The 27,230-nt window shown below is 44.5% G+C and overlaps 1 protein-coding gene across 1 annotated transcript in view; it reads right to left on the bottom strand.

Annotated features, from left to right (window-relative positions):
- Window positions 1–1,400: 1,400 nt before the first annotated feature.
- LOC135532522 (NMDA receptor synaptonuclear signaling and neuronal migration factor-like) overlaps window positions 1,401–27,230 on the bottom strand; it is a 29,934-nt gene continuing 4,104 nt past the window's right edge. Inside the window, exons 2-11 of the mRNA XM_064960000.1 lie at window positions 22,092–22,156; window positions 20,485–20,574; window positions 16,664–16,791; window positions 15,791–15,874; window positions 15,530–15,563; window positions 15,311–15,381; window positions 13,688–13,767; window positions 13,452–13,554; window positions 3,446–3,521; window positions 1,401–1,498 (exon numbers count right to left, since the gene is read on the bottom strand). Of these exons, the coding sequence (XP_064816072.1) occupies window positions 1,401–1,498; window positions 3,446–3,521; window positions 13,452–13,554; window positions 13,688–13,767; window positions 15,311–15,381; window positions 15,530–15,563; window positions 15,791–15,874; window positions 16,664–16,791; window positions 20,485–20,574; window positions 22,092–22,156 (829 nt within the window). The remainder of the gene's footprint in view (window positions 1,499–3,445; window positions 3,522–13,451; window positions 13,555–13,687; window positions 13,768–15,310; window positions 15,382–15,529; window positions 15,564–15,790; window positions 15,875–16,663; window positions 16,792–20,484; window positions 20,575–22,091; window positions 22,157–27,230) is intronic.

A 27,230-nucleotide genomic window follows, 5' to 3' on the forward strand; every position in this document is an offset into this window, starting at 1 on the left:
AAGTTAAATATGAGTAAGGATACTGTACATATAATGATAATAACTTTTACCAAAATCAGTGTGACACAAGTCATCTAGGCTAGGTCTTGTCCACTTTCCATAAACCTCATGATAACAAGTATGTTTAGTTAACAATGTAATGCAGAGTAAGACAGAAGGGTCACAGCATAAGGGTATCAGTCCCTGGGTGTGAACTACAAGGAAGAAAAGCCTGTGTCTGTAGTTCAGAGTGTCACTAATGAATATGTAATGAGTATTATGGCCCGATTCAATCCGTATCGCTGAAGTTCAGCGCTATAGTAAAGGTCATTTCCCATTGAGCTGACATATGCAGCGTGTGCCGTGAATGCAGTCTCTGCGAACCCGGGAACATTGCCTTTAAATTTAAATCACGCTGTAGCGCGATACGGATTCATTTGAGCCCTTAAGCTACAATTGACCTAGTCTATGAAAAATCGTATCTATAAAACAACCTCCCTCTTTCACGCACAAACATGTGCACAGTCAGACATAAATGGTTTCACTGACAACTACTGTAAAATCTCAGATTCTATGTGTTGACATAGAGGCTGGGTGGAGAGGATCGGAAGTAGCCGACAGACATCTCCGTCCTATTCTGTCATGACGGCGAGTAGACAACCGCTGCCAAGTAATAAACGAGAGGTCGCAGTAACCCTGAGTTATTCAATTCAAACAGTCCAGTACAGGTAGTTAAAAATAAAAGCTGTGTTATGTATAGAGACTTTGAATTATTGGTATACTCTCTCTTCTATTTGTGGTAGATGTATAGATCATGGAAATCTATTCTCTAAAGCTCTGAAAACAACCAACACACTTTATAAATACATTTCCGTCCTAAGGGAGATCTACGTACTTTTCTGAAGACAAAAGGCTTTCATCCATGTACCTCCTAGTTCACACAACAGACATGTAGGTAAGGGAGAACATCTTTCACCATCTCTTCTCCCTTTTCACAGCCTCTCTCTTCCCTGCAGCTGCATCTCTCTCTATGACTAATTTAAAGAAGACTTGCTTGGCTCCCGAGATCCAAATCTAGCTCTATTTTGTGTCTCTTGACACAGAGGCTAAAGGATGATCTCTCCACTTCTCTCTTTTACCTTCTCTCCCTCACGGTTCTCTGTCAGTAGAGGCATTTGGTTGAGACAGTGAAAATGGATGGGGGGAAATATACAGTTCACCTCCTGACAGTAATTGCTACTGCACTTTGTCTGAGAGCAGAGGATTGAAGCCTCCTCAGTGAGCAAAACTACCTGAAGCCTGTCGTCCACCTCTTCAACAGAGCGCTCCCGTCCAGGACCTCTCAAGGAAAGCCGTCACCATAGGCTATTGGTGATGAGATACACAGCCAATAGGCTGACAAAGGTCAGAGGTGAGCAGTGTCACAAAAGGTCATCATATTCGAGCATCTTGGAGTGCTGGCGGGTTTTCCACAGGCGGAATAGACGGAAGTCAAAGTACATCTCGATCATCTCCTTTCCTGGGGGGGGGGAATAAATACAGATTCATTTATCTTCACCTCTCCACTAGCTAATCGTTTTTCGTAAAGGAGAATAATCAACGTTTTCCTCTACCCAAATAGCTACTCTCAAACGTTGATTGAAATATAGTGTTGATTGAAATACAAGTGTTTATGTACTGTTGGGGTTAATGAAAGATTGGATGAGAGACAAGAAAGAGAGAGAGAGCGGTGGAGAGATAGAGGGACCTCATGGGTTGATAGAAGAGAGGAAAACACTCAGTGGAGATAATTATACTGAACAAAAATATAAATGCATTATGTAAAGTGTTAGTCCCATGTTTCATGAGCTGCAATAAAAGATCCCAGAAATGTTCCATAAGCACAAAAAGTTTATTTCTCTCAAATGTTGTGCACAAATGTGTTTACATCCCTGTTAGTGAGCATTTCTCCTTTGCCAAGATAATCCATCCACCTGACAGGTGGGTCATATCATGAAGCTGATTAAACATGATCATTACGCAGGTGCCCCTTGTGCTGTGGACAATAACCGGCCACTCTAAAATGTGGAGATTTGTCACACAACAAAATGCCACAGATGTCTCAAGTTTTGAGGGAGAGTGCAATTGGCTTGCTGACTAGAGGAATGTTCACCAGAGCTGTTTCCAGAGATTTGAATGGTAATGTCTCTACCATAAGCCGCCTCCAACGTCATTTTAAAGAATTTGGCAGTAAGTCCAACTGTCCTCACAACCACAGACCACGTGTAACCACGCTAGCCCAGGACCTCCACATCTGGATTCTTTCCCTGTGGGATTGTCTGAGACCAGCCACACGGACAGCTGATGAAACTGTGGGTTTGCACAACAAATTCATTTCTGCATAAAATTGTCAGAAACCGTCTCAGGGAAGCTCTTCTGTGGGCTCTTTGTCCTCACCAGGGTCTTGACCTGACTGCAGTTTGGTGTCGTAACTGACTTCATTGGGAAAATGCTGACCTTCAATGGCCACTGGCACGCTGGAGAAGTGTGATGTTCATGGAGGAATTCCTGTTTCAACTGTACCGGGCAGATGGCAGACAGCGTGTATGGCATCGTGTGGGTGAGCGGTTTGCTGATGTCAACGTTGTGAGCAGAGTGCCACATGGTGGCAGTGGGGTTAGGGTATGGGCAGACAAACTACGGACAACGAACACAGTTGCATTTTAATGATGGCAATTTGAATGCACAGAGATACCGTGATGAGATCCTGAGGCCCATTGTCGTGCCATTCATCCACCGCCATCACTTCATATTCAGCATGCCAATGCACGGCCCCATGTTGCAAGGATCTGTCCCAGTTCTTCTATGGCCTGCATACTCTGTCCCATTTCTTGCATGGCCTGCATAGTCACCAGACATGTCACCAATTGAGCATGTTTGGGATGCTCTGGAACGACGTGTATGCCAGCTTGTTCCAGTTCCCGCCAATATCCAGCAACTTTGCACAGCCATTAAAGAGGAGTGGGACAACATTCCACAGGCCACAATCAACAGCCTGATCAACTCTATGGAAAGGAGATGTATCGCGCTGCATGAGGCAAATGGTGGTCACACCAGACACTGACTGGTTTCCTGATCCATAGATTAGGGCCTACTTTATTTATTTCAATAGTCTGATTTCCTTATATGAATCTTTGAAATCGTTGCGTGTTGCCTTTATATATATTTTTTGTGTTGTTGAGAAGTAATTAGCATGACATCAATAAGTCTCAGGGTGAAATGTTTGATGAGGGGTGCGTTCAGAGCTCAGGAAGTACAGACATGTCTGTCAGCGTGTTCACTAATGTCCTGTTCATCTCAGTCTGCCTTGCTAGGTTTGATTAATGTTCACTATTTACATCATTGGAACAATGTAGGGCAAAAATAAGACAATGGAAAATGTGTGTGTGTATGTGTGTGTATATGTCTGTGTGTGTCATACACTCACCCTGTGCAGACAGCTCTAGCGGGGATTTGAATTCTATGGCATGAGGCCTCATTAGCCTCTTTAGATTGTGGATTAGCTGTGGAGGAGAACATTTTACATATCAAAACACCCATCTGGCAAAACAGACAAACCTCTTGAGAGGAGAGAAAAGTGTTCTGTTTACAATTAGAACAAATGCAGACATATTGCCACCCATTCTCTTTACGAAGGAAAATAACTGTCAGTTGTACTTCCAAGAGCAATACAACTGAAAAGGTCAAAATGTCATAACATCAGATTAAAATAACAGGAACAACAAGGAGTGAGTCTTGTGCATACAGCAGAATGGGTAGTGACCTGTGTTTGTCTCACGATCTGCTGTTGGGTGAGCTGTAGGGGTCTGTTGTATACGAGGAGAGTGCTTATTGCTGGAGAGAGACTGTCAGAGCACATTACCTTACATCAATCTCTCCAGTCCCTCTCCTGCCCACTACTCTGGCCTCTCTCTGCATCTCCCATCTCCCTACACCTCCCCTCTCCTCTCCCTCTCCTGCCCACTACTCTGGCCTCTCTCTGTATCTTCCATCTCCCTACACCTCCCCTCTCCTCTCCCTCTCCTGCCCACTACTCTGGCCTCTCTCTGCATCTTCCATCTCCCTACACCTCCCCTCTCCTCTCCCTCTCCTGCCCACTACTCTGGCCTCTCACTGCATCTTCCATCTCCCTACACCTCCCCTCTCCTCTCCCTCTCCTGCCCACTACTCTGGCCTCTCTCTGCATCTCCCATCTCCCTACACCTCCTCTCTCCTCTCCCTCTCCTGCCCACTACTCTGGCCTCTCTCTGCATCTTCCATCTCCCTACACCTCCCCTCTCCTCTCCCTCTCCTGCCCACTACTCTGGCCCCTCTCTGCTTCTCCCATCTCCCTACACCTCCCCTCTCCTCTCCTGCCCACTACTCTGGCCTCTCTCTGCATCTCCCATCTCCCTACACCTCCCCTCTCCTCTCCCTCTCCTGCCCACTACTCTGGCCTCTCTCTGCATCTTCCATCTCCCTACACCTCCCCTCTCCTCTCCCTCTCCTGCCCACTACTCTGGCCTCTCTCTGCATCTTCCATCTCCCTACACCTCCCCTCTCCTCTCCCTCTCCTGCCCACTACTCTGGCCTCTCTCTGCATCTCCCATCTCCCTACACCTACCCTCTCCTCTCCCTCTCCTGCCCACTACTCTGGCCTCTCTCTGCATCTTCCATCTCCCTACACCTCCCCTTTCCTCTCCCTCTCCTGCCCACTACTCTGGCCTCTCTCTGCATCTCCCATCTCCCTACACCTCCTCTCTCCTCTCCCTCTCCTGCCCACTACTCTGGCCTCTCTCTGCATCTTCCATCTCCCTACACCTCCCCTCTCCTCTCCCTCTCCTGCCCACTACTCTGGCCTCTCTCTGCATCTCCCATCTCCCTACACCTCCCCTCTCCTCTCCTGCCCACTACTCTGGCCTCTCTCTGCATCTCCCATCTCCCTACACCTCCCCTCTCCTCTCCCTCTCCTGCCCACTACTCTGGCCTCTCTCTGCATCTTCCATCTCCCTACACCTCCCCTCTCCTCTCCCTCTCCTGCCCACTACTCTGGCCTCTCTCTGCATCTTCCATCTCCCTACACCTCCCCTCTCCTCTCCCTCTCCTGCCCACTACTCTGGCCTCTCTCTGCATCTCCCATCTCCCTACACCTACCCTCTCCTCTGCCTCTCCTGCCCACTACTCTGGCCTCTCTCTGCATCTTCCAACTCCCTACACCTCCCCTCTCCTGCCCACTACTCTGGCCTCTCTCTGCATCTCCCATCTCCCTACACCTCCCCTCTCCTCTCCCTCTCCTGCCCACTACTCTGGCCTCTCTCTGCATCACCCATCTCCCTACACCTCCCCTCTCCTCTCCCTCTCCTGCCCACTACTCTGTCCTCTCTCTGCATCTCCCATCTCCTTACACCTACCCTCTCCTCTCCCTCTCCTGCCCACTACTCTGTTCTCTCTCTGCATCTTCCATCTCACTACACCTCCCCTCTCCTCTCCCTCTCCTGCCCACTACTCTGGCCTCTCTCTGCATCTCCCATCTCCCTACACCTCCTCTCTCCTCTCCCGCTCCTGCCCACTACTCTGGCCTCTCTCTGCATCTCCCATCTCCCTACACCTACCCTCTCCTCTCCCTCTCCTGCCCACTACTCTGTCCTCTCTCTGCATCTCCCATCTCCTTACACCTACCCTCTCCTCTCCCTCTCCTGCCCACTACTCTGTTCTCTCTCTGCATCTTCCATCTCCCTACACCTCCCCTCTCCTCTCCCTCTCCTGCCCACTACTCTGGCCTCTCTCTGCATCTCCCATCTCCCTACACCTCCTCTCTCCTCTCCCTCTCCTGCCCACTACTCTGGCCTCTCTCTGCATCTCCCATCTCCCTACACCTACCCTCTCCTCTCCCTCTCCTGCCCACTACTCTGGCCTCTCTCTGCATCTCCCATCTCCCTACACCTCCTCTCTCCTCTCCCTCTCCTGCCCACTACTCTGGCCTCTCTCTGCATCTCCCATCTCCCTACACCTCCTCTCTCCTCTCCCTCTCCTGCCCACTACTCTGGCCTCTCTCTGCATCTTCCATCTCCCTACACCTCCCCTCTCCTGCCCACTACTCTGGCCTCTCTCTGCATCTCCCATCTCCCTACACCTCCTCTCTCCTCTCCCTCTCCTGCCCACTACTCTGGCCTCTCTCTGCATCTTCCATCTCCCTACACCTCCCCTCTCCTGCCCACTACTCTGGCCTCTCTCTGCATCTCCCATCTCCCTACACCTCCCCTCTCCTCTCCCTCTCCTGCCCACTACTCTGGCCTCTCTCTGCATCACCCATCTCCCTACACCTACCCTCTCCTCTCCCTCTCCTGCCCACTACTCTGGCCTCTCTCTGCATCTTCCATCTCCCTACACCTCCCCTCTCCTGCCCACTACTCTGGCCTCTCTCTGCATCTCCCATCTCCCTACACCTCCCCTCTCCTCTCCCTCTCCTGCCCACTACTCTGGCCTCTCTCTGCATCACCCATCTCCCTACACCTACCCTCTCCTCTCCCTCTCCTGCCCGCTACTCTGGCCTCTCTCTGCATCTTCCATCTCCCTACACCTCCCCTCTCCTGCCCACTACTCTGGCCTCTCTCTGCATCTCCCATCTCCCTACACCTCCTCTCTCCTCTCCCTCTCCTGCCCACTACTCTGGCCTCTCTCTGCATCTTCCATCTCCCTACACCTCCCCTCTCCTGCCCACTACTCTGGCCTCTCTCTGCATCTTCCATCTCCCTACACCTCCCCTCTCCTGCCCACTACTCTGGCCTCTCTCTGCATCTCCCATCTCCCTACACCTCCTCTCTCCTCTCCCTCTCCTGCCCACTACTCTGGCCTCTCTCTGCATCTTCCATCTCCCTACACCTCCCCTCTCCTGCCCACTACTCTGGCCTCTCTCTGCATCTCCCATCTCCCTACACCTCCTCTCTCCTCTCCCTCTCCTGCCCACTACTCTGGCCTCTCTCTGCATCTTCCATGTCCCTACACCTCCCCTCTCCTGCCCACTACTCTGGCCTCTCTCTGCATCTTCCATCTCCCTACACCTCCCCTCTTCCTCTTTTCTCCTGCCCACTTCTCCACCTGCTACCTGCACCTTCCCGTCTCCCCGCTCTTCTGCAACTCCTCTCTCCGTGCAGCTCTCCTCCCTTCCATCGCTTTTCCTCCCCTCTCCCTGCACCTCTCTTCCCCTCTTCTCACCTCCTCCCGCGCCTTGGGGTCTGGACCAGCGAGTGCCACCACCCCATGGTGCCTCGCAACCAATTAACATGTTTTTCCAGGAGCCAGTTTCCTCTTTGCTGACGCCATTCACACAGCAGCAGCAGCAGCATGCTGAGGCACTAAATCAATCTACAGAACCTCTGGGGAGTCTGTGTGTGTATGTCTATGGATGAGGTCATGGTTCACGGCCCCTAGTGAGACTCTGAAGCTGCTAATGTAACGTTCTGCAGGGTTATATTAACCTCAGCTCCCCTGACTAGGTTGACAAAGATAAACGTCAATCCAGCTCATAATTTGTTTGAACCCTTACAACCTGGTCACTGTTTTAATTGCCGACTGGAATACTGTACAACAGGAGGATTTGGTCAGCAGACATCAGCAGACCCAATGATTAACAGAATCCAGAGGAGGAACTATTTGTTTTCGTTTTGTCCTTTGTAGACTAGAGTAATGATTACTCGCCAAAAGAAGACAGTGATTAAATGAAATTAAAAGAGCGGAATGGGCTGTTAAATTAAAAGAAGCGGTATAACAAAGTAAAGGTCTGCTTCCCAAATGGCACCATATTCCCTATGGGCCCTGGTCAAAAGTAGGCTAGTGTACTATAGAGGGAAAAGGCTGCCATTTGGGAGATACCCAAATTCAAGGAGATGTTAGAGTTGAGTTGCAGGGAGGTCGTTCCACCAACTTGTTAAAAAAACGTTAGATTTTACATAATTTTAACATTCTGTTATAAAGAGTACATGTTCAACTTCATAAAAACATGTTTTCCAATTTTAAATAAAATATTTAACAAAAAAAATAAAATAAAAAGAAGTGCCTATCAGGAGTGTCAAATAAAGTAGCAATGTGGACTGTTACAGGGTTGACCGTAAAAGGGTTGACCGTAACAGGGTTGACCGTAACAGGGTTGACCGTAACAGGGTTGACCGTAACAGGGTTGACCATAACAGGTTTGATTGTTAACAGAGTTGACCATAACAGGGTTGAAGATTTAATCTTAAATCAGACATAAATCCCCTCCTAACATGGAAGCTTAAAAAAACGAAATTGCTAAAACACTTCTATCCTGTCTGTCTATAGATAGCAAGACAGAGTGCTAGAGGCAGGTAGAGGGATCATGAGGCGGAACTGTCACACACACATACACACACTGTGGGGCTGGGAACACCAAGACTGACACACCCAATCACCCCCCTCTGACACTCATGTGCGCTCTCACACACAGACACACAAACACACACACACAAACACACACACAAACACACACACACAAACACACACACAAACACACACACACACACACACACACAAACACACACACACACACAGACACACAGACTCTGGAGAAAGGTTGAAGTGTTGATGCTCAACCCACACAGTTTTCCACAACAAAACACCAGAAAATGGCCAAAAAGAGTAGTACCAGCTCACCTGCTGTTACACTATGATTTGACTATTAGATGTTCAACAACCCAGGTACTGAAGGTAGGCTGGCTGTGTCCAGGTACGTAGGTCTCTGAAACTAGCAGACTATAAATAGACAGATGACTAAATTGTTCTGTTTGCATCACAGCTGAGGTAGCAGAAGAGAACATTGTTAAAAGCTCCAAAAAATACTTTACTATTTATTTTTCCCTACTGTGACTTGTACACAAAGACACAGACAGACGCACATTCACAGACACACACACTGTAAAAGGGTCAGATAGACTGGAACAACACTGCTGTCTGTGTCACCCTATGGGCACAACCACACACGCTATCACGCTACCACACCAACACACTACCACACTACCCAGTGTGCTGAAGTGTTCCTGTAACCATGTTTGACTGCCTAAATTTCATTATTTGAATGAGTAAACACACATACTGTAGTATGTGTACGGAGTGTTGTTTCACTGTGTGAGTGCAAGACCATCTGCACTAAGTGCCTGCATGGGCGTGTGCGTACAAGCATGTGTTTACATGAAACTGTTTTTGTGCAGAGCCGCTTGTTCCCCGCAGTGTCTGTCAGTGTGGCTTCGTCTCTGTGGGGGTTGGGAGCCAGGGTCAGGGGGAGAGTGTGTGTGTGCGTGCGTGCGTTTGCCTGTGTGTGCGTGTGCATGTGTGTGTGTGTGTGTGAGTGATCCTCCTCATAGCGCCTCTACCTGCCTCCAGCACTCTATCTGTCAACATGACAGCATGATGACAGTGTCAGTTTAGGAGCCAGCTAGGCAGCTCAGGGCTTATGGAACTGGTCACATCATACTGATGCATACTGTACATTCACAGTGTGTAAATTGTGTACCACTGGTGTGTGGGTGGTGGGTGGCACGTGGCTCAATACTGACTAAAGTGAACCATGACTAAAAAGAAAGAGAGAAATACAGTGCATTTACTCTATAAAGAAGCAGTAAATGAAGTGGTAATAAAAAACAGCTCAAATCAAATCAAATGACAGTTACATGCGCCGAATACAACAGATGTAGACCTTACAGTGAAATGCTTACATACGAGCCCCTAACCAACAATGCAGTACAAATAAGAATAATACATAAAAGTAACAAGTAATTAAAGGAGCAGCTGTAAAATAACAATAGTGAGACTACAGCCAGGGACAGATACAGAGACAGATATAGAAATAGAGGCAGGAACAGAAACAGACACAGAGACAGAGACAGACATAGAAATAGAGACAGACACAGAGACAGACATAGAAATAGAGGCAGAGACAGACACAGAGACAGACATAGAAATAGAGGCAGGGACAGAGACAGAGACAGACATAGAAATAGAAATAAAGACAGAGACAGATATAGACATAGAAATAAAGACAGAGACAGGGACAGAAACAGAGACAGAAATAGAAATAAAGACAGAGACAGGGACAGATACAGAGATAGATAGAAATATAAATAAAGACAGATACAGAGACAGATATAGAAATAGAACAGACACAGATATAGATATAGAAATAAAGACAGAGTCAGGGACAGATACAGAGACAGATATAGAAATAAAGACAGAGACCAATATAGAAATAGAGACAGACACAGAGACAGACATAGAAATAGAGGCAGAGACAGAGACAGACATAGAAATAGAAACAGACACAGAGACAAACACAGATTTATAAATAAAGACAGAGACAGGGATAGAGACAGATATAAAAATAAAGACAGAGACCAATATAGAAATAGAAACAGACACAGACATAGATATAGAAATAGAAACAGGGACAGAGACAAACACAGATTTATAAATAAAGACAGAGACAGGGATAGAGACAGATATAGAAATAAAGACAGAGACAGATATACAGTATATACAGGGGGTATCGGTACAGAGTCAAGGTGTGGGGGCACCGGATAGTCGATGTAAATTAGGTAATATGTACATGTAGGTAGAGTTATTAAAGTGACGATGCATAGAAGATAACAACAGAGACCAGCAGCGGTGTAAAGGGTGTTGGGGGGGGGGGGGATGCAAATAGGGTAGCTTGGGGGTAGAAGCTGTTTAAAATCCTCTTGGACCTAGACTTGGCGCTCCGGGAACCACTTGCCATGTGGCAGCAGAGAGGACAGTCTATGACTAGGGTGGCTGGAGTCTTTGACAATTTTTGGGGCCTTTCTCTGACAACGCCTGGTATAGAGGTCCTGGATGGCAGGAAGCTTTGCCCCAGTGATGTACTTGCATGTATGCACTACCCTCTGTAGTGCCTTGCGGTTGGAGGCCGAGCAGTTGCCATACCCGACAGTGATGCAACCAGACAGGATACTCTCGATGGTGCAGCTGTAGAACCTTTTGAGGATCTGAGAACCCATGACAAATCTTTGAGGGGGAATAGGTTTTGTCGTGCCCTCTTTACGACTGTCTTGGTGTGCTTGGACCATGTTAGTTTGTTGGTGATGTGGACACGAAGGAACTTGAAGCTCTCAACCTGCTCCACTACAGCCCCGTCAATGAGAATGTGGGTGTGCTCAGTCCTCTTTTCCTGTTGTCCACAATCATCTCCTTTGTCTTGATCACGTTTAGGAAGAAGTTGTTGTCCTGGCACCACACGGCCAGGTCTCTAACCTCCTCCCTATAGGCTGTCTCATCGTGTCGCTGATCAGGCCTACCACTGTTGTGTCATGGGCAAACTTAATGATGGTGTTGGGGTCATGCCTGGCAGTGCAGTCATGAGTGAACAGGGAATACAGGAAGGGACTGAGCACGCACCCCTGAGGGGCACCTGTGTTGAGGATCGTCGTGGCGGATGTGTTGTTACCTACCCTTACCACCTGGGGGCGGCCCATCAGGAAGTCCAGGATCCAGTTGCAGAGGGAGGTGTTTAGTCCCAGGGTCCTTAGCTTATTGATGAGCATTGAGGGCACTATGGTGTTGAAGGCTGTGCTGTAGTCAATGAATATCATTCTCACATAGGTGTTCCTTTTGTCCAGTTGGGAAAGGGCAGTGTGGAATGCAATAGAAATAGCATCATCTGTGGATCTGTTAGGGAGGTATGCTAATTGGAGTGCTTCAACATTGCTTGCTGTTTGGGGTTTTAGGCTGGATTTCTATATAGCACTTTATGACATCGGCTGATGTAAAAAGAGCTTTATAAATACATTTGATTGATTAATTGATTGATTGGGTCTAGGGTTTCTGGGATAATGGTTTTGATGTGAGCCATGACCAGCCTTTCAAAGCACTTCATGGCTAGAGACGTGAGTGCTACGGGTCAGTAGTCATTTAGGCAGGTTACCTTAGTGTTCTTGGGCACAGGGACTATAGTGGTCTGCTTAAAACATGTTGGCATTACAGACTCGGACAGGGAGAGGTTGAAAATGTCAGTGAAGACACTTGCCAGTTGGTCAACGCATGCTCACAGTACACGTCCTGGTAATCCGTCTGGCCTTGTGAATGCTGACCTGTTTAAAGGTCTTACTCACATCGGCTGCAGAGAGCGTGATCACACAGTCTTCCCTTTTTATTGATCGAGTCACTAGTGCTTCCTGCTTTCATTTTTGCATGTAAGCAGGAATCAGGAGGATAGAATTATGTTAAGATTTGCCAAACGGAGGGTGAGGGCGAGGGAGAGCTTTGTATGCATCTCTGTCTGTGGAATAAAGGAGGTCCAGAGGTTTTTTCCGCTCTGGTTGCACATTTAACATGCTGATAGAAATTTGGTAAGACCGATTTACATTTCCCTGCATTACATTTTCCCGGACACTAGGAGACCCGTCTCTGGGTGAATGTTTTCCTGTTTGCTAATGACGGAATACAGCTCATTGAGTGCTAGCCTCAGTCTGTGGTGGTATGCAGACAGCTATGAAAAAGCTATGAAAAATACAGATAAACTCTCTAGGTAGATAGTGTGGTCAACAGCTAATCATGGGATACTCTACCTCAGGTGAGCAAAACCTTGAGATTTCCTTAGATATTGTGCACCAGCTGTTATCTACAAAAAATACATATTCCGCCACCCCTTGACTTACCAGACGCCGCGGTTCTATCCTGCCAAAATAGCATATAACCAGCCAGCTGCATTTTGATAATGTCGTCGTTCAGACACAACTCTGTGAAGCATTAAATATTACAGTTTTGAATGTCCCGTTGGTAGTTTAATCTTCCGCAAAGGTCATAGATTTTATTTTCCAAAGATTGCATGTTTTCTAGCAGAATGGAAGGCAGTGGGGGTTTATTCGATCGCCTACAAATTCGCCATCATGACTCTTTTTCTCCGCCTTCTCTTCATGCAAATGACTGGGATCTGGGCCTGTTCCGGGAAAGCAGTACGTCATTCACGTCGGGCTTGTGAAAGGAAAAAAAGGTTTCAGCCAGATTGTGGTGAGTTCTCAATTCTGATGTCCAGAATTTATTTGTGGTCATAAGAGATGGTAGCAGCAACATTATGTACAAATAAGTTAAACAATAAATTACAAACAATGCAAGGAAACAAACAAAAAATTCACAATTGGATAAGAACACATAAAACATCAACCTTCTTCTCCAGCACCAGCTGTTCAATAGTGTAAGTTAACTGGATAAGGTAGCAACATTTCAGTAACTTTATCAAAAAAAAGGCATTTTTTTGCAGAGATCCCGGTTGGAAGATTCCCGGAATTATGAAGGGTAACAGCAGGAAATCCAGTAATTTTACAACTGGGATTTCTGGAAAACCTTCATGGCGAATTTTGGAAAATGTTACCAGCATTTTGAAAGCCTAGTACAGGGAAACTAGAAATCCATACCTTTTCTCCATTGGCGCTCCCCAGAACATAGCAGCCCATTATATGAATGAGGTTGGGCTCAGGATTCAGCTTGCTCATAAACTGACTCAACTTCTTCCAAAACCTGTCAAAGAAGAGAGGGAGAGATTAAATTATTCTATATGTCTGAAATGTATGACTTTATTCTGCACTGTATGTATCTAAAATACAGTGACAATTATCGAGGTGATATTGTTGTCAGAAGTGAGTTGTCTTACTGGATCATATCATCCTCCTTCTCCACTTTGGCAAATGTGGCCACTTTGTTCTTGAGCAGGTACAGATGCCCCGGACCGCCCTGGAGAACAGGTTAATCTCAGTTACAGTATGTCCATGTAGAAGTAACGGCAGCAGCAATAAGCTGACCTGAACACTGATTTTCAGACAGTAAGACCACATTCTCACAGAGTGTTCTTTAATGGAAGCATTTCCAACATAATCCAGGTAGATACGTACCCCAGGGCAGCTGTCTAGGCCCCTACTTTTTTAAGTGTTTACTAATGACCTGCCACTGGCACTGAGTAAAGCCTGTGTGTCTATGTATGCTGATGACTCAACATTATACACCCCAGCTAACACAGCAAGTTAAATCACTGCAACACTTAACATAGAGTAGCAGTCACTTTTAGAATGGGTAGCAAGTAATAAGCTTGTCCTAAATATTTCAAAAAATAAAAGCATTGTATTTGGGACAAATCATTCACTAAAACCTAAACCTTAACTAAATCTTGTAATGAATAAGGTGGAAATTGAACAAGTTGAGGAGACTAAACTGCTTGGTGTAACCCTGGATTGTCATGGTCAAAACATATTGATGCAACGGTAGCTAAGATGGGGAGAGGTCTGTCCATAATAAAGCGCTCCTCTGCTTTTTCCTGACATCGCTATCAACAAAACAAGTCCTACTGGCCCTAGTTTTAACACACCTGGACTACTGCCATAGACATAGGCAAATTACAATTGGCCAAGAACAGAGCAACATGGCTGGCCCTTAAATGTACATGGTGAACTAAGGTAAATAACAATCTCTCCTTGCCCAAAGTAGAGGAGAGATTAACTGCATCACTACTTGTCTTTGTGAGAGGTATTGACATGTTGAACAACTAGCACACAGCTAAGACACCCATGCATACCCCACAAGACATGCCACCAAGAGTCTCTTCACCATCCGCAAGTCCAGAACAGACTCTGGGAAACATACAGTACCACATCAAGTAACTCACACAGATGTAGCCCTTTCCTGCAGTCAAATAACCTAGTGGCTTCATCGGTGGAACGTTATTCATATTTTTCATAATTTCATAATAATTATTGTACCATGTCAGATATAGAGTTGAACTGTATTACATTTTGATTTTTCATCCTAATATTACATCACAGAAGACAGAAATATAACAAAACTGTTTGGTATAGAAACACCGGATTTTCTGCGTTAAAAAATAATCATGTTGATTAATTATTAATCAAATCTGGTATTAATCAACATGATTATTTTTTTAACGCAGAAAATCCGGAAATTATTTTTTAAGCACATAACCATGTGTTTGAGATGTACACTTTTGTTTCAATGTAGATTTGTTTAAGACTACCAATAAACACTCTGTGTGACCCTGATTTAGCTCACTGCAGTAAAAACACAAAACTACACCTTATGGAACAACGCACACTGTGAAGAGACACACACACAGGCATACACACACGCATTGTAATGTTGTAATATTGTTGTATTGTGGTATTATAAATGTTGTATTGTAGATATGTAGTGGTCGAGTAGTGGTGTAATAATGTGTTGTATGATATTAAAACCAAGGTTCTCAACCAGCTTCTTTTTCCTCTCTCACCTGACAGAAGATTAGCATGTTCCAAATCTTACAGCCTTTCCTATAGGCCATCAGCTTCTTCTCTATCTCCTCTGTGATTGGAGGGAATGAAAGAGAAAGAGAAATAAATGTTACTTTCTGCTGTCATAAGACGGGAGAGAGGTCACATACGGAACTATGGACAGGATCCTTATTCAGTGCACGCAATTCATCTAAGAAAACATCACACAATCTACTTACCAATGATGTCATCGAATGTGGCATGTTCATGATCCTACAGAAAAATGTCAAATAAGAGGACCCAATAAGACATCTACAAGACAGTTCTAACTACCGGGGTGGTTTACGTTTAGCAGTCAATATGTTCCACATGAACCGTTTTCATTATGAAGTGTAGAAGAGACTCTCCAAAATCAATATTACAGTAATCTGAATGTCTAAGGCATTATCATAACATACAGTAGGAGTCGCATAATGGATGAGTAGATGAGAGGGACTCACATAAAGGATGGGGATGACGGACGGATCGTCCCTACGGATGATGTTAGGAACATATTCAGCCTTCGGGACCTTGGAGGATATCAGCTGGAAGAAGACAGACAGAAAGTCTCAACAACTATACGAATGTTAATGAAAAGCTGTCTACAATGGGTACATTATATTAAACTGTAGGAAATATCGTAATAAGAATGGAAGTAGTACAAATACAAGTTCAGAAACCAATCTACTTAGTGCTACGATATCAGTTGAAGGCAGTATTGCATAGAGCTAGAGATGTATTTTACTACAGTTTACTCTTTTAATTCATAACTACACACTGTTAATGACAATTAACAACAACACACTTATTAACTATTAACTACACACTGTTAATGACAATTAACAACAACACACTTATTAACTATTAACTACACACTGTTAATGACAATTAACAACAACACACTTATTAACTATTAATAACACACTGTTAATAACTATTAATAACACACTGTTAATAACTATTAATAACACACTGTTAATAACTATTAATAACAACACACTCTTAATAACACACTGCCATTAACTATTAGTAACACACTGTTATTAACTGTTAATAACAACACACTGTTAATAACTATGAATAAAAACACACTGTTAATAACTATGAATAGCAACACACTGTTATTAACTATTAACCACACACCGTTATTAACTATTAACCACACACCGTTATTAACTATTAACACACACGGTTATTAACTACTAATAACACAATGTTAATCACTATTAATAACAATAACTCCTCTCCTTGCAGTGCTATTTTTATTTTCTTATTTTTTATTTTTGCTATGAGAGGCTGAATAACTGGTCTCTTAGGTGACCTGAGCATCTCACCATGATTTTGGGTGGGATGAAGTCCTCTCCCTCACAGGCTGCTCTCTCCTTCTCTCTCTCCTCCTCCCAGTCTGCATCCTCCTGTGATCCTTCATCTAGAGCCCCTGAGGAGGACTGCAAGTCCCCACCTAACACACACACACACACACACACACACACACACATACATAGTGGGGGAGAGATGAAAGGATAGCAAACATACTATTAAAGGAGAGTTTTCAATCAAAAGCGGCGCACCTGGCAGCTGGCTGTTTGTAGATTGAACATAGAACAGGCATTATAGAGACAAATAGAGGAAACAGAACACATTATCCCTTCTCTAGACATCACCAGCAATAAGGGAAAAGAACACATTATACCTTCTCTAGACATCACCAGCAATAAGGGAACAGAACAAATTATCCCTTCTCTAGACATCACCAGCAATAAGGGAACTGAACACATTATCCCTTCTCTAGACATCAACATCAATAAGGGAACTGAACACATTATCCCTTCTCTAGACATCACCAGCAAAAAGGGAACAGAACACAGTATCCCTTCTCTAGACATCACCAGCAATAAGGGAACTGAACACATTATCCCTTCTCTAGACATCACCAGCAATAAGGGAACTGAACACATTATACCTTCTCTAGACATCACCAGCAATAAGGGAACTGAACACATTATACCTTCTCTAGACATCACCAGCAATAAGGGAACTGAACACATTATCCCTTCTCTAGACATCACCAGCAATAAGGGAACAGAACACAGTATCCCTTCCCTAGACATCACCAGCAATAAGGGAACTGAACACATTATCCCTTCTCTAGACATCACCAGCAATAAGGGAACTGAACACATTATACCTTCCCTAGACATCACCAGCAATAAGGGAACAGAACACATTATCCCTTCTCTAGACATCACCAGCAATAAGGGAACAGAACACATTATACCTTCTCTAGACATCACCAGCAATAAGGGAACAGAACACATTATACCTTCCCTAGACATCACCAGCAATAAGGGAACAGAACACATTATACCTTCTCTAGACATCACCAGCAATAAGGGAACAGAACACATTATCCCTTCTCTAGACATAACCAGCAATAAGGGAACTGAACACATTATCCCTTCTCTAGACATCACCAGCAATAAGGGAACTGAACACATTATACCTTCTCTAGACATCACCAGCAATAAGGGAACAGAACACATTATACCTTCTCTAGACATCACCAGCAATAAGGGAACTGAACACATTATCCCTTCTCTAGAATTCACCAGCAATAAGGGAACAGAACACATTATCCCTTCTCTAGACATCACCAGCAATAAGGGAACTGAACACATTGTACCTTCTCTAGAATTCACCAGCAATAAGGGAACAGAACACATTATCCCTTCTCTAGACATCACCAGCAATAAGGGAACTGAACACATTATACCTTCTCTAGAATTCACCAGCAATAAGGGAACAGAACACATTATACCTTCTCTAGACATCAACATCAATAAGGGAACAGAACACATTATACCTTCTCTAGACATCACCAGCAATAAGGGAACTGAACACATTATCCCTTCTCTAGAATTCACCAGCAATAAGGGAACAGAACACATTATACCTTCTCTAGACATCACCATCAATAAGGGAACTGAACACATTATCCCTTCTCTAGACATCACCAGCAATAAGGGAACTGAACACATTATCCCTTCTCTAGACATCAACATCAATAAGGGAACTGAACACATTATCCCTTCTCTAGACATCACCAGCAATAAGGGAACTGAACACAGTATCCCTTCTCTAGACATCACCAGCAATAAGGGAACTGAACACATTATCCCTTCTCTAGACATCACCAGCAATAAGGGAACTGAACACAGTATCCCTTCTCTAGACATAACCAGCAATAAGGGAACAGAACACATTATCCCTTCTCTAGACATCGCCAGCAATAAGGGAACAGAACACAGTATCCCTTCCCTAGACATCACCAGCAATAAGGGAACAGAACACATTATCCCTTCTCTAGACATCACCAGCAAAAAGGGAACAGAACACAGTATACCTTCTCTAGACATCACCAGCAATAAGGGAACTGAACACATTATACCTTCCCTAGACATCACCAGCAATAAGGGAACAGAACACATTATACCTTCTCTAGACATCACCAGCAATAAGGGAACAGAACACATTATCCCTTCTCTAGACATAACCAGCAATAAGGGAACTGAACACATTATCCCTTCTCTAGACATCACCAGCAATAAGGGAACTGAACACATTATACCTTCTCTAGACATCACCAGCAATAAGGGAACAGAACACATTATACCTTCTCTAGACATCACCAGCAATAAGGGAACTGAACACATTATCCCTTCTCTAGAATTCACCAGCAATAAGGGAACAGAACACATTATCCCTTCTCTAGACATCACCAGCAATAAGGGAACTGAACACATTATACCTTCTCTAGAATTCACCAGCAATAAGGGAACAGAACACATTATCCCTTCTCTAGACATCACCAGCAATAAGGGAACTGAACACATTATACCTTCTCTAGAATTCACCAGCAATAAGGGAACAGAACACATTATACCTTCTCTAGACATCAACATCAATAAGGGAACAGAACACATTATACCTTCTCTAGACATCACCAGCAATAAGGGAACTGAACACATTATCCCTTTTTTATTTATTCATTTCACCTTTATTTAACCAGGTAGGCAAGTTGAGAACAAGTTCTCATTTACAATTGCGACCTGGCCAGGATAAAGCAAAGCAGTTCGACACATACAACGACACAGAGTTACACATGGAGTAAAACAAACATACAGTCAATAATACAGTATAAACAAGTCTATATACGATGTGAGCAAATGAGGTGAGATAAGGGAGGTAAAGGCAAAAAAAGGCCAAGGTGGCAAAGTAAATACAATATAGCAAGTAAAACACTGGAATGGTAGATTTGCAATGGAAGAATGTGCAAAGTAGAAATAAAAATAATGGGGTGCAAAGGAGCAAAATAAATAAATAAATTAAATACAGTAGGGAAAGAGGTAGTTGTTCTTCTCTAGACATCACCAGCAATAAGGGAACTGAACACATCCCTTCTCTAGACATCAACATCAATAAAGGAAACAGACAATCACAGAGCTTGGAACAGACAATCACAGAGCTTGGAACAGACAATCACAGAGCTTGGAACAGACAATCATAGAGCTTGGAACAGACAACCACGGAGCTTGGAACAGAAAACCACAGCATGGAACAGACAATCACAGAGCTTCAAACATACAACCACATATTCAGACAGACCCAAGACATATACACTGGATGACAGAGACGTGCAGTATGGGCGTAAAGAACGGACAGAAACGGTAGAGCGTCACAGTCTGATGTGAAGAGCATGAGGACAAATACAGTCATGGTCAAGCTGTCTGTAGAGGAGAGCTGCTTTCAATGATCACAGAGAGAAAACGTGTGTGTGTGTGTGTGTGTGTGTGTGTGTGTGTGTGTGTGTGTGTGTGTGTGTGTGTGTGTGTGTGTGTGTGTGTGTGTGTGTGTGTGTGTGTGTGTGTGTGTGTGTGTGTGTGTGTGTGTGTGTGTGTGTGTGTGTGTGTGTGTGTGTGTGTGTGTGTACAGGTATGTAGTGTAGATACAATCTTTTTCATGTTTGTGCCTGAAAATAATAGTTACAAAAATAATGTACATGCCGAGTATGTTTGAGTGAAGGTGTGTTCGCGTATGTGTCATTGCATGTCAGCTTGCATGAGTGAGTGTGTGTATAGTATTTGTGTGAACTCACTGTCTCTAGAGCCATGGAGAGAGTCAGGCTTCATGGGGATGGGGTCACTCCAGGAGCGGTTGAAACTCTTGGCTCGGCGGTCAGCATATGCTGATGAAGGAGTGGAGGATAATGACAATGAGTGGAGGATGACGAGGGGGATCACACATACACTTTCCCTAAGCAACCTCACACACACACACACACACACGCAAGCCCTAAACACACATCCATATTCTCCTGAAGTGTACTCGTTCACTATTTCAAATCTAAAAGCATTGGATTGGTGGAGGCTAGAGGGAGTTTTCACCATACTTTCAAATCAGTGAATGAAGGGGAGTAGGGATAATTGGGACATAACCACTCAACACAGACGCCAAAACACACTTCCCAAATGTACAACACATGCCTATTCATTTAAATCAGCACCCCTGTTTGGATGAAAACAGTTTAGTTGTATTCCTCTTACCGTGTCATCATAACTATATAGTGGCACTGAGTGGGTGAACATCTGGTGTTCCAGCTCACAGCTGGGGCTGGCGTATCCAAACCACCCAGTCACTTAATGCCTGCTAATGAGGTCCATTCCTCTACTAGCTTCTGCTAACAAAACATCCTACTGTAAAACCTCTGCTAATATAATCCATTCCTCTACCAGCTTCTTCTAACAAGACATCCTACTGTAAAACCTCTGCTAATATAATCCATTCCTCTACCAGCTTCTTCTAACAAAACGTCCTACCGTAAAACTCCTGCTAATATAATCCATTCCTCTACCAGCTTCTTCTAACAAGACATCCTACTGTAAAACTCCTGCTAATATAATCCATTCCTCTACCAGCTTCTTCTAACAAGACATCCTACTGTAAAACTCCTGCTAATATAATACATTCCTCTACCAGCTTCTGCTAACAAGACATCCTACTGTAAAACTCCTGCTAATATAATCCATTCCTCTACCAGCTTCTTCTAACAAGACATCCTACTGTAAAACTCCTGCTAATATAATCCATTCCTCTACCAGCTTCTTCTAACAAGACATCCTACTGTAAAACTCCTGCTAATATAATACATTCCTCTACCAGCTTCTGCTAACAAGACATCCTACTGTAAAACTCCTGCTAATATAATACATTCCTCTACCAGCTTCTGCTAACAAGACATCCTACTGTAAAACCACAACTTGGAAGCTTTTATGCCATGCAGTTAATTATCTTGACTCTTGGACCACTTTGAGGAGACCAAGAGTTCTGATCTCCCCACATATGTAATTATTTCCCAGAAGGTTTAAATGGTAATGGAAACTAGATTTACTTCCTAAAGTGTTTCCATTCCCCTTTAAATTTAGAGGGCACCGAATCTAGAGTGGAGAATATGTGGAAAGTGGTGGTTGAGGTGGAATCCGATGTGTTTAGGAGACTTCACTACTAAAGCTCCACCACGTCCCCTGCACCAGACCACTTTCAACTAGATAATATGGAGCCAAACTTATTTCTAAATGCATACATGTACCTTTAACCTACCATACTGTCCATTCTATCCAGCACATGTACTGTATAGGCTACAGGCATTTAGCACAAGCACACTAATGAAGTCCACATAATAATAAGCTACGACGCCACACTCACTGGGGAACTCACTCTGAGCCTTCATTCTGCGGCTGCCCACCATTCTCAGGTGCTTCCGGAAGTTTCTGTTGTAGAAAAGAAAAGAGGAGAGGAAAGGGGAGGGAGGGGAGAGACGGAAAAGAGAGAAGGAGGGGAGAGGGTTTCAGTATACAGTGAAAGCCACAGACACAGAGGGTGAAAGGCAGAAGAAGAGGAACAGTTTAGTAACTTATCTGGACAGGAAAGTGAAACAGCTTTTCAATCAATGCCTGGCCATGGACTGCAGGATCAAGTGTTTGAAGTTATTCAGTCATATCTGATTCAGTTCAAACTCTCTCATGACCTGATTCAACTGCATCAAAAGAGATGAACTCTTTCACAAAGGTTGGTCGGTCTGACTCAGCCATAAGCTCCTCAGAAAAAAATATCTAAAACATTGTGGAACAGTGAGAAAACTATCCAAGCTTGTGAAACATGTTTCTGTCTGTGATTCTGCCGTCATCCACTGACAAGCTCTTGAAAAAAAATAATAAACATGTCAAGTTAGTCATACAGAAAGTGTTCTCAATGTTGGACACTGTGGAGAATATTTAGCAATGAATAGAGATAACCTTGTTACCTGAGCCTTGTACATTGCCTCCTCATAACTATGAGAAAAACAAAAGTTGTATCTCTTTATTTGAGAGGCAATTAACAAAGGCCTTTTTCCTGAAACACATTCGATGATATGGCGTAATAAGGTGCTCATGTACAAATCCATGATTATTGAAAACTTCAACAAGCATTTCTCAACGGCTGGCCATGCCTTCCGCCTGGCTACTCCAACCTCGGCCAACAGCTCCGGCCCCCCCGCAGCTCCTCGCCCAAGCCTCTCCAGGTTCTCCTTTACCCAAATCCAGATAGCAGATGTTCTGAAAGAGCTGCAAAACCTGGACCCGTATAAATCAGCTGGGCTTGACAATCTGGACCCTCTATTTCTGAAATTATCCGCCGCCATTGTCGCAACCCCTATTACCAGCCTGTTCAACCTCTCTTTCATATCGTCTGAGATCCCCAAGGATTGGAAAGCTGCCGCAGTCATCCCCCTCTTCAAAGGGGGAGACACCCTGGACCCAAACTGTTACAGACCTATATCCATTCTGCCTTGCCTATCCAAGGTCTTCGAAAGCCAAGTCAACAAACAGGTCACTGACCATCTCGAATCCCACCGTACCTTTTCCGCTATGCAATCTGGTTTCCGAGCCGGTCACGGGTTCACCTCAGCCACACTCAAGGTACTAAACGACATCATAACCGCCATCGATAAAAGACAGTACTGTGCAGCCGTCTTCATCGACCTTGCCAAGGCTTTCGACTCTGTCAATCACCATATTCTTATCGGCAGACTCAGTAGCCTCGGTTTTTCGGATGACTGCCTTGCCTGGCTCACCAATTACTTTGCAGACAGAGTTCAGTGTGTCAAATCGGAGGGCATGCTGTCCGGTCCTCTGGCAGTCTCTATGGGGGTGCCACAGGGTTCAATTCTCGGGCCGACTCTTTTCTCTGTATATATCAATGATGTTGCTCTTGCTGCGGGCGATTCCCTGATCCACCTCTACGCAGACGACACCATTCTATATACTTTCGGCCCGTCATTGGACACTGTGCTATCTAACCTCCAAACAAGCTTCAATGCCATACAACACTCCTCCCGTGTCCTCCAACTGCTCTTAAATGCTAGTAAAACCAAATGCATGCTTTTCAACCGATCGCTGCCTGCACCCGCTTGCCCGACTAGCATCACCACACTGGATGGTTCCGACCTTGAATATGTGGACACCTATAAGTACCTAGGTGTCTGGCTAGACTGCAAACTCTCCTTCAAGAGTCGGCTTTCTATTCTGTAACAAAGCCTCCTTCACTCACGCTGCCAAGCTTACCCTAGTAAAACTGACTATCTTACCGATCCTCGACTTCAGCGATGTCATCTACAAAATTGCTTCCAACACTCTTCTCAGCAAACTGGATGCAGTTTATCACAGTGCCATCCTTTTTGTCACTAAAGCACCTTATACTACCCACCACTGTGACTTGTATGCTCTAGTCGGCTGGCCCTCGCTACATATTCGTCGCAAGATCCACTGGCTCCAGGTCGTCTACAAGGCCATGCTAGGTAAAGCTCCGCCTTATCTCAGTTCACTGGTCACGATGGCAACACCCATCCGTAGCACGCGCTCCAGCAGGTGTATCTCACTGATCATCCCTAAAGCCAACACCTCATTCAGCCGCCTTTCGTTCCAGTACTCTGCTGCCTGTGACTGGAACGAATTGCAAAAATCGCTGAAGTTGGAGACCTTTATCTCCCTCACCAACTTCAAACATCAGCTATCTGAGCAGCTAACCGATCGCTGCAGCTGTACATAATCTATTGGTAAATAGCCCATCCATTTGCACCTACCTCATCCCCACAGTTTTTATTTATTTACTTTTCTGCTCTTTTGCACACCAATATCTCTACCTGTACATGATCATTTATCATTCCAGTGTTAATCTGCAATATTGTAATTATTTGCCTACCTCCTCATGCCTTTTGCACACATTGTATATAGACTCCCCTTTTTTTCTACTGTGTTATTGACTTGTTAATTGTTTACTCCATGTGTAACTCTGTGTTGTCTGTTCACACTGCTATGCTTTATCTTGGCCAGGTCGCAGTTGTAAATGAGAACTTGTTCTCAACTAGCCTACCTGGTTAAATAAAGGTCAAAAACAAATGTATGCTAAACCTCCCCTCTTTCTATCCCTCTCTCTCTCTGACTTAGACGTTAAAATTAGACTTTGACTTAGAAGTTTAATACTGCCCTCCCTCTCATTCCTCATTACTCCTCTTTTCCACCCACTTCATCCCTTATTCCCTTGTCTCTCGCTCCACAAAGCTGTGTGTCTGGCATCACGCATCCATGGTTACGATTCATGTTGTGGATCAAACAGAGACATTATGCATGCTTGTGTGTGTGTGTGTGAGCACGTGCAAGTTATTGTCTTCAGTTTACCCACAAACACTGCATGCCTTAAAGGATTAAAAGAGGGAAAGGCAGGAAGTAGAGAGGGAAAAGGATAAGGGGAAACAGAGGAAAGAAACATCCCGAAGTGGAACACAGTGGAAGAATTGAAACAAGCCTAAAACAGTGTTTATCATAATTCATGAAGGCTTGTCTGACTCATGGTGCTACTGTGCGTTCATGCCTCTGTGAGACACTTTTAGCATCGTTGTCGCATGTCCCTGTTTAAGTGGACTATCTCAAAGTTATGTTACCACGTGTTTTCCAGCATGCATTACTGAACCTCTCTACTGTAGTAGTGGGGTCGTTCTTGAATTTCAGTGATAAATGCTGTGCCTTGACTTGCAGAGGTGTAGTCAAATCAAATCAAATCAAATTTATTTATATAGCCCTTCGTACATCAGCTGATATCTCAAAGTGCTGTACAGAAACCCAGCCTAAAACCCCAAACAGCAAGCAATGCAGGTGTAGAAGCACGGTGGCTAGGAAAAACTCCCTAGAAAAGCCAAAACCTAGGAAGAAACCTAGAGAGGAACCAGGCTATGTGGGGTGGCCAGTCCTCTTCTGGCTGTGCCGGGTAGAGATTATAACAGAACATGGCCAAGATGTTCAAATGTTCATAAATGACCAGCATGGTCGAATAATAAGGCAGAACAGTTGAAACTGGAGCAGCAGCACGGCCAGGTGGACTGGGGACAGCAAGGAGTCATCATGTCAAGTAGTCCTGGGGCATGGTCCTAGGGCCGCGGTTCAGTTGAAACTGGAGCAGCAGCACGGCCAGGTGGACTGGGGACAGCAAGGAGTCATCATGTCAGGTAGTCCTGGGGCATGGTCCTAGGGCTCAGGTCCTCCGAGAGAGAGAAGGAGAGAATTAGAGAACGCACACTTAGATTCACACAGGACACCGAATTGGACAGGAGAAGTACTCCAGATATAACAAACTGACCCCAGCCCCCCGACACATAAACTACTGCAGCATAAATACTGAAGGCTGAGACAGGAGGGGTCAGGAGACACTGTGGCCCCACCCGAGGACACCCCCGGACAGGGCCAAACAGGAAGGATATAACCCCACCCACTATGCCAAAGCACAGCCCCCACACCACTGTAGTGACGTTGGGTATTTTAGTAATCTACACTACATGACCAAAAGTATGTGGACACCCGCTAATTTTACAGGGTGTCCACATACTTTGTATATATAGTGCATTAATTATTTTGAATGCTAGAAAGTCAACAAGGTACGTAATATATTTTGTAGATCAATAATAACAAAGAAGGCTATTAAAATACCTTTTTTTACTAGTTTAATGTGTATCCCTCAGTTTTATGTCAGTGGTGTGACCATTTTGAAAATCACTGATTACTAAGATATACAAGGACCTTGAGTATTCTTTCCAGTAGCAAACTGTTATTTACTTAATCACACTCTATGTCACAAATTTGAGGATTCCATTGGTAATTTGGTGTGTCTCAGTGGAGGCTGCTGAGGGGAGGACAGCTCAAAATATTGGCTGGAATGGAGTCGATGGAATGGTATCAACCACATGGAAACCACGTGTCTGATATGCTTGATACCATTCCATTGACTAGACATTATTATGAGCCGTCCTCCCTCAGCAGCCTCCACTGGTGTGTCTAAATTTCAAGTTTCAAAATTAAAGGATTGATGACCTTGGATTTTAGCATTTGAAGCCTCCATTTTAGAAAATGTAACAGAAATGTATCTTTGGTGATACCATCAGTAGCTAGGTTTCCATCCAATTGGCGACAGAGTTCCATTTGAATATTCATAAATCCACATAAAAACAATACGTGCATTTCCCCACCAGAGAATAGTTTACATCAAATTGACTTGTTGCAGATAAAAGTCTGTGCGTAAATATGTAGTACACATAAAAATACATTTTGCAGTTATATTCCCCTGTACCGAATAAAAAAATACAAGTTAAATGGGTTTCCATCGCATTTTCAATTCTACTGATGGTTTTCTCACAAAAAGTGTTTGCTTTATATAGCGAGTGTTCCCACTCTGGTATTGGCATGTGCGCTCTAGCCAACAGCACACAGATGCAAGTACTGTATATGCATGCTGTTGACTAGAGCTGTTATGTACTTG

The sequence above is a fragment of the Oncorhynchus masou genome, unplaced genomic scaffold (assembly GCF_036934945.1).
Source record: "Oncorhynchus masou masou isolate Uvic2021 unplaced genomic scaffold, UVic_Omas_1.1 unplaced_scaffold_1892, whole genome shotgun sequence".
Lineage (NCBI taxonomy): Eukaryota > Metazoa > Chordata > Actinopteri > Salmoniformes > Salmonidae > Oncorhynchus > Oncorhynchus masou.